The sequence below is a fragment of the Ictidomys tridecemlineatus genome, chromosome 12 (assembly GCF_052094955.1).
Source record: "Ictidomys tridecemlineatus isolate mIctTri1 chromosome 12, mIctTri1.hap1, whole genome shotgun sequence".
In the NCBI taxonomy this organism is placed as follows: domain Eukaryota; kingdom Metazoa; phylum Chordata; class Mammalia; order Rodentia; family Sciuridae; genus Ictidomys; species Ictidomys tridecemlineatus.
Genome location: NC_135488.1, coordinates 7760546 through 7769242, shown reverse-complemented (window position 1 = coordinate 7769242; position 8697 = coordinate 7760546). Strand labels below are relative to the sequence as shown.

At 45.0% G+C, this 8697-nt stretch overlaps 1 gene segment (V, D, J or C); it reads left to right on the top strand.

Moving 5' to 3' along the window:
- Window positions 1–7975: 7975 nt before the first annotated feature.
- Window positions 7976–8447, top strand: LOC144369498 (immunoglobulin kappa variable 1-6-like). The segment is given in 2 exon segments: window positions 7976–8030; window positions 8218–8447. Coding segments are annotated over 2 exon segments (285 nt in total).
- The last annotated feature ends 250 nt before the right edge of the window (window positions 8448–8697 follow it).

The window sequence follows — 8697 nt, the reverse complement described above, 5'->3', positions numbered from 1 at the left end:
CAAATGTAGATTTTTTGATTCTTAAAAAAGAATCAGGTTGGTTTATATGATTTTTTTTGTGCACATTGCAGTCACTGTGTCCTTTTGTAAAGATCACACTTGTGTGAATCTCTCAGCTGAGCCCCTGATTACCATGCAAGAAGGATCGGGGCTGTGTCACCATCTTGCTGGTGCTCACCATGTGTGCTAAGGCCCTTCCTCCAGGAAAAGTGTGTTTACAGAGCTCTGAGCAGCTTGCCTTGAACCCCTGCATTCTGACAAACACCAGAGTGTCAAAGCAAAGTCCACATGTTGAGAAGCCTGAGGAGAGGTGTCAGAGGGGACAAAATAGGGCCAGAGCCAAAGGAGAAGGGGCCACATGACAAGAAAACCACCAGAAACCTAGGTGCAGCTAAAGTTTTCATCAACCTTCCCAAATGACATGTTCTCACAAATGTCCGCTTTCAACTCTTTTGCAGTTGGGAGAAATGAGTCATTTTACATCACACTCTCAGTGCAGGTGAGCACATGACTTCCAAACATTATTGAAATACTTACATGTGGTGTAGGTGCATGGAATATGCTCCTGTCACTGGACACAATGAGAACAGAGAGCACAAGCTCTGTCTCCATCCCAGGTCACTTCTGAACTCCAAATACACACTTCAAGTTTCTCTTTGGCCACTATAAGGCACTGGGACACATCCGCCCAGCCCTCTGTTGCTTCCCTCAGCACAGACCCTTCTCAGAACAGGAGCCACCACCTGAGTGAGAATCACTCTTGTCAGTGCTCTTCAGGTCACCTGGCTTCTCATTATCAACCCGTGTCCTCCCCAGTCCCTCTGTCACTGATGGACCTAAGGCGCCAATGGCTCCTCCTGGGGTAACAAGTGACAACGTCAGGTCCCAACCTCTATTAGGACAGGTCTTCATTTATCCCTACCTAAGATGAAAGCTGTTTATAATGTTGTGCACCCACAGCCTCCTGACCAGTGCTGGGCCCAGGGACTTGAACACTTCAGGCAGAAACCCTGGCCTCATAAAACTTTTATTTTAATGTGATGGACAGACAATAAAATAGCAAATAGCATTTTTTACACTGCTGCTTTGACACCTTGCCCTGGAGCAATGACCTCACTCAGGGCAAGTTGGGCACTGAGTGTCCAGGTCCTGTCCTTCAGCATGGACAGACTCAGAGGAAGAGAGAAAAAACCAGTGCAGTTGAACTCCTGTGCTTCCTGAAAAACAAAGTCACATGCAGCATCATTAATGGGCCTTTGTCCCTTGACCCATCTGTTTATGATGGACATTGCCTTTCACTCCATCCTGCTCCTGCTTCAGAGTCCACACAACACACAGGCCAGTGCCAGAATGTGTGCTATGTCACCATCTAGGAGGTCAAACTGGACCCACTTTTAGCAGAACATCTTTTACTACATCGAATATTTATTTTTGGTGGAGATCACTCTGTTCTTCCTTAATCTTTTCTATCTGTTTTTTTTTTCTTAAAACCTGAGATTTTTGCAGACAAAGCAAGCAGTGAGTCATTCTCATTGTGTCCCCTGATCTGTACTCAGTACTCCTTAAACTCTGATCTTCTCCTTGTGGATTCTTCAAGTCAGAGTCCCAGTTAGAGGTGGGAGAGCAAACATGTACTCTCCTGTTCCCAGCACCTACATTCCTCTTTCCAGCTCTCAATTGCTGATTGGCAGAATTATAGATTTGGGGGACACTCACTCTAATCTTATGCCAAAGATGCAATGGGGGACAGAAGTTTCACCTGTCAGAGAGACTATCTCTGTGCTGGTCCAATGGCCAGATAACACAGGTAGTGAGTAGGCTGGCCTGCATAAGTCATCCTCCTGAAAACTAGCTGTAGTCACATGAGAAGGGCCTTCACTCCTTCTGAGTGCAGTGTCCCCACTGATATAGGGACCTTCTGGTAGGTCCACATTCTACCACCTCCTAATATCACCAGTTTTGGGACCAAAACTCTAGTTTCATCCCTTGGAAACAGACAATAGCAGATGGCCATAAGAACGGGTCAGGGTTATTGCAAAATGATAAGAAAAACCTTTCTCTTTTTCAATGATAGATGTTTCATCTTTGAAAAACTTTGAGGAAACTTCAAACATTCAGATATTTATAAACAGCACAAAGTTCTTCTTTCCCAGTGAAACCGTTTGAGAGTCAGCTTAGACCTGATGGCCCACCACATTTTCTATGTGCCTCCTTCCGATGACATCTCCTACACAAGCCAACACCACAAGGAATCTAGAGACCTGCCTTAGCACTTTGTGCCTCCAGTTATCAAGTCCACCTCAAATCCTGTCACTGTCCCCATCTGCCTTTGGTCAGGACATGCTGCATTCCCAGTTCACATGCAGTCCTCAGTGGCAGATCTCCAGACTCTTTCAGTCAGGAACAGTTGCAGTGTTCCCCTGAACATCAGGACCTTGTCACAAGAGGACACAACAATTGCCCTTATAGAACATCCACCCTGTAGTAATTGCTGTCCCCTCTTGATTACATTTCACTGTCAGTCTGTGGTAGTGTACCTGTTGTGCTGATATAAGAAATAATCACTGACCAGGGGTGTGAACAGTAAAAATGCATTCTCTAGGAGTTGTAGGATCCATAGATAGAGAGGAAGGCACCAGCATGCTGTTCTCAGAGGCCTCTCTGTGTTCCAGAGAGTCTTCCTTCTGTATGTCACATGGTCTTCCCAAGGTGTATTTGAGTTCTAAGTTTCTCTTTCTATGAGGCCACCAGGCACACTGAATTAAACCAGACAGAAGACCTTCCTTTACATAATTACCCTTTCAAACACGCTGTCTCCAATCTGTCACACCCTGTGTCACTGGGGTCACAACCCCTACATTTCAGCCTATACTACACAGGAATGTCCAGAAGCAAAGCCATGAACATGATTCAGGTGGTGTCACCTAAATTCTCTGCTGCACATTGTTCTTCCTCCTTCACAATTAGAAGGGATTTGTGGTATCAATCCCTTCATATTCATGAAGTATCAAATATCCTTGATTCTTCATGAATATCCCTTTCTTCATTAAGGTAGAAGTATCAATTAATAGATTTTTATTTTATTCAGTGGTTTATAACATATATTCTTCATTGATTTTTTGATGCTAAAATATTTCCAGTGTAGCTAGTTGGAGTCCCATTGAAATTGGTTTCTGTTTTGATAGGCTATGACCACCTTGTTCTTTTAGTGTACCCTTAGTTCCCAGATGAATCAGTCTCCATGTCCATTTTCCTATTGTAGATTCTGTAATAGACATTTCCTCAAGGATTGATGGTTCTTTCTACAAAATAATAATGGTATTTAGAAACCATGTATGTATTTGAGACTAAAAGACTATTTTAGACTAGGGAAATTATCTATTTATGTATGTACTAACAGACATAATTAAATATGTATATTTAGTTCTGAAAGGTGTTCATGTCTTACTCTACCAGAATTGTGAGTATACAGTGATAACTTTTATTATGGTCTAAAATTGTAGGTTTTATTGAATTAGTGTCTTTCAAGTAATTAACTCCTTTCTGTAACACTGAGTTCTTGGATCTAGTTATCATAAATGTATTGGCATTTTTAATCAATTCCTGTATTATCACCTTTTTTGCTACTGTGAGAAAAGGATCTGACCAGAACAATTTTATGGGAGGATAATTTTACGTAAGGGCTCATAGTTTCAGAGGTCTCAAATAACTGCATTCCTTGGGACTTGAGGAGAGGTGGAACAACTTGGGAGGAGTGTGTGACAAAGGGAAGCAGCTCATATGATGCTCACCAGAGAGAGAGAGAGAGAGAGAGAGAGAGAGAGAGAGAGAGAGAGAGTCAGTCCACTTGTCTGATATAACATATATACCCTAAAGTCATGCCGTCAATGACCCACCTCCTCTGGCCACACCCTATCAGTCTACATTTACAACTCAGTTAATCCCAACACAGGATTATTTCACTGATTGGCTTAAGAGTCTCACAACCTAATCGTTTCTCCTCTAAACTTTCTTGCATTGTCTTACAGATGAGCTTTTGGGAAACACCTCACATCCAAATTATCACTATCCCCCTGTTCAAAACCAGTCCCCAGCTGTCATCCTTACTTATCCCTCCTTGCACACACTCTCTCTAATGTACCCACCACCTGCTCCACTCTGACATACCTCTTTGGCCAACATCACATCTGTCTCCCTGCATGAGTGTCTTCCTCATCATGCCAGGGTTCTATCCTATACAGGCTCTCATATCCCTCCTAGTGTCCTCCTTGTCTCACCCCGCTTGGATACCCATACCTTGACAACTCTACCCACTGTATATGGGGACACTCTCAGGACCCCTCTGGGACTGCAAGTGCCCATGCAGGGCTTCACACACCCACATGTTTCCCTTGCATCCTGCCGGGTTTCCACTCTTCTAAACCAGGCACTGAGAACTGAGTTCTCTTAGGAGCTGACTGACATTTGAGATGTGGATTATGCAGTTTAGGGAACACAGTAGAATATCATGGAAACTTGGAGGACTTAGGGTCTCTATTTCTGAAGGCAATGACTTGGGTTGCCAGAGGACAGAGAATAGGAGAAATGCCCTGAGCAGCCAGGGAACACAAGTCATGCACACATATTATCTCAACCTGAGCTGGAGAGGAGCTCATAGTCCTCAAATGGGAGGAAAAATAATCCCTGGCTTTGGGTGGAAGTAGTTGGCCAAGCATTCATAAATGGAGAAAGAGAACTTTCTTAGCTGTAGTCATGAGACTGAATAAAAGCAGATGACACTCTCCATTATAAAGTGTGACTCCCCATGTTTTCTTATTGCCTCTCTTCTTCAAATCATGAGTATTAGGGACTGAGAGCAAAGAGAAACCTTTTCTATGTCAGTGTTTTCTGTAAGTGCAATGGAAAGTACCTGGTAAACTGTTCTGCAGTGTCTGGGATTGTGCCATCATGGACAGCCCCTGTCACAGATGGAAGAAAGCAAGTACTGAACTTGGAAGAGATCAAAGTAACAAGCTACTCAGGGGTACTAGACAGAGGTGTTTTTGTGGCCCCAAAGAGAAGCAGATTATCTGTGTTGCCCTGGAACATGGGATAAGGGGTGATGGTTTTGTGCTGAATGACTGAGAGGAGCCCACTCTCCAGCTGTGCCCAGCCTGCTCAGCGCTGCTGAATTTCATCTTTACACAGCTCATCCCACTGCCCTAAGGACTTCTTAAGAGTCTGCTCACACCCTGTGCAGAAGTCAGTCCCCGTGAGGACACAGCATAGCCATGAGAGCACCTGCTCAGCTCCTGGGATCCCTGCTGCTCTTCCTCCCAGGTAAGGAGGGATAGTGCCCCTCAGGGCACCCATTGTCCTGAGTAATGGGATGGTCACTGTTCCCAGGCAGCAAGAGCACAGGGGCAGGCCTTGAGCTTCATGGTGCTCAGTTTTCTAGAGTAGAGAGGGAGCCACAGGTTGCGGAACAGGTGTTGGCTGTAAATGCCCAAGCTCAATGTAGCCAACCTGAGGTAAGGCAGATGTGGTGCCACAGCACTGCAATTCCAGCTAATGAAGAGGCTGAGCAAGAACAACTGCAGAACTGAGGCTAGTCTGGCAACTGATATACAGGCTCAAAAAAAAAAAAAAAGCTTGCAGTGTAAGTCCTCCATTGCCTGCCAAGCAGCAGGTCCTGACTGGATCACCAGAAGTGAAACCAACCAATAAACAAAAGAGCAAAGAGCAATTCCATGAAAAAATAAATCATTAAAGTAAGCAAAGTAATATGTACATGTATACAAACATTTGTATTTCTGATGCATATTTATATGGATATATCAGTACAATTTGTATTTAAATAGTATATTCATGGCATGTAGTACTCCTTTTATTTACAAGCATGATGAAACTGTGGGTGAGAATAGGCTCTGGGGCGGTTTGCTGACCCTCCTCTTTGGCAACACCAGGGTCTTTGTATCAGGACTAGTGAGCTCAGCACTGAGCACAGCCACCCAGAGAGCCAGGCCCAGTGCTGAATCCTTGTCTTCTCCTCACCCTCGCTGTGGGCTCTCTGCTTGGCTCAGCCCCCAGGGTGTTGAGCACCTTTCCTCCCTGCATCCCTGCATGGCAGCCTGAGGGCAGGGCCTGTGTCCTGCCAGGCCCACAGTGTTATTTCTCCTACGATCATGTGCTTCCTCACATCCCAGGTCCAGAGCCCACAGCTCTTGGAAAGCACCAGCCTGAGCTCAGCCCTGGGTCACCCCTGCTGGAGCCTCTTCAAGTTAGTCCACTGCCTGAAGGACTGAGCTGGATCTTAATGCACAAGCCTCATTTCTATAGTTGCAAACCAAGGTTGTCATGAGGAAAATCAGAACATGCTTCCATTTTTATTCTTAGTGCCTCACTTACTACAACCCTTCAGAAAAAAAATATTGCATTAGGATTTCACTTTCCTACTGAATCTCACTTAGAGCCATAGTGAGGTTTATGGGGCAAAGCTCTCCACCCTGCACAATGTCCAGTCCCCACCTCCAGTTTCCTGAGCACCAGCTATGTACTGCTGTGCATGGTGAGGAAAGGTGAGCCTCTACCATCCCAGGCAGGAGCAGGGATGAGGACACATCAAATCAACTCAGGGGCCTATGACAGCAGAGAGGGGTGGGCATGGTCTCCGGGAGGATTAAAATTTCTTATGAGCAGAGTGGAGCTGAAGCCCTTGGCCACTCTTCTCCATGACCCAGACATAAAGGATGTGACAGTGAGAGCCACTCAGCCTTCCTTGGTCCAAGAGTCATAAAGCCCAGGTTTGACAGCTAATATGCTGAGGATGACAAACACAGATGGAGTGAACCTGAGTACTTTCTGTTTTCACTGAATTTTGCAAATCCCCATATATTGGACCTTCTGGGTTTATTTCTTAAACCTTCCCTACAGTGATGCAAGAAACTAAAACTTCCTTCCCAACTCACTCTTACTTCTCTAGAAAGGACACGTGGGGGGGAAGAGCCTGTCTGGGCTTGAGCCCTGCTGCTCTAGAAACAGAGGGAGCATCCTATGTTAGCGTTGGAGAGACTGAGGCAAGAAGGGCTGGATTCACAATGGGACTTCTCTTCTGACCGCTCAGTCAGCCTAAGCCACTGTCAACTGAAACCCCAAATATTCAAAGACTTACAAGTTCAACTTTCTTTTTATCTTCATAGCTCTATTTATACCCTTTGTCTGAAATATTCTCTCTTTCATTCTAAGTTCCTCCCTTCTCAAGAGTATACAATAGAATTGTTCTTAGGAAATATTAGAGCTCGGTGCAGTTGTACATGCTTGTACTCCCAGCTGCCAGGGAAGTTGAGGAAGGAAAATCTGAAGTTCAAAGCCATCTTCAGAAATTTAGCAAGGCCCTAAATAAATTATAAAGACCCTGTCTCAAAACAATATATATATGGCTCGGAATGTTGCTCAGTGGTTAAGAGCCCCTGGGTTCAATCTGTGAAACTCCAAAAAGAAATGAAAAAGAAAGAAAGAAAGAAAGAAAGAAAGAAAGAAAGAAAGGAAGGAAGGAAGGAAGGAAGGAAGGAAGGAAGGAAGGAAGGAAGGAAGGAAGGAAGGAAGGAAGGAAGGAAGGAAGGAAGGAAGAAAAAATAAGGGAAGGAGTTACGAAGGTAAGGAAAGAAAAAGAAGGAGAGAAAAGGAATTACTATAAACCATTTTCAGAACCATAAAGACAACAATAGGTGACCACTCAGAGGACAATGGAATGAATCTTTCCTGTGTACCCTAAGGGAAACATTTTATGCAGGCAAATTATACTGTTCCATTCTCATCTGGGACACCTGAAGACATGGGACCTGCAGTGAGTGACAGATGAGCCAGCTCTTTAGCTGTGCCCAGCCTGCTCAGCCCTGCTTATTTGCATGTGTCCACAGTACAGCCCCCTGCCCTGAGAACTTCTTAAGGGGCTGCTTACATCCTGTGCAGGAGTCAGCCCCTATCAGGACACAGCATGGCCATGAAGGCTCCTGCTAAGCTCCTGGGGCTCCTGCTGCTCTTCCTCCCAGGTAAGAAAGGACATCACTGAGAATGTACTCAATGCACTGTTGTCACTGCTACAAGCCTCTTCCCAGAAGACCTCATAAGGCATGTCTAAATATGTCCCTTTTTGTTTTATTTTCTTGTTTCCAATATCAGGTGCCAGATGAGACATCCAGATAACTCAATCTCCATCCTCCCTATCTAACTCTGTAGGAGACAAAGTCACCATCACTTTCCAGATAAGTCAGGGCATTAGCAATAAATTTCACTGGTACCAGAAGAAACCAGGGCAAGCTCCTAAGCTCCTCATTCATTGGGCAACTAGTATGGGATATGGGGTCCCATCTAGGTTCAGTGGCAGTAGATATGGCAAAGACTTCACTCTCATCATCAGGAGCCTGGAGCCTGAAGATGTTGCCACTTATTACTGTGTACAAGGCTAAGGTTCCCCTCACACAGTGACACAGGCCATGACAAAAACCTCCCAGGGAGCAGAAGTGTGAGGCTGGGCTACCCCAGCTGCTCCTCCTGCTGCCTCCACCTGCTGAGGGAACTGCTCAGAGACAGCTGGGCTCTGAAGGGCACTGAGAGGTTTTGGTATAAGTAACCAGGAGCTCTTCTGAAGCCTCACTCTTTCCTCTGCTCAGAACTAGTAGGCAGGCATAGAAATGCATCACCTTCTTTAAAAAAGGA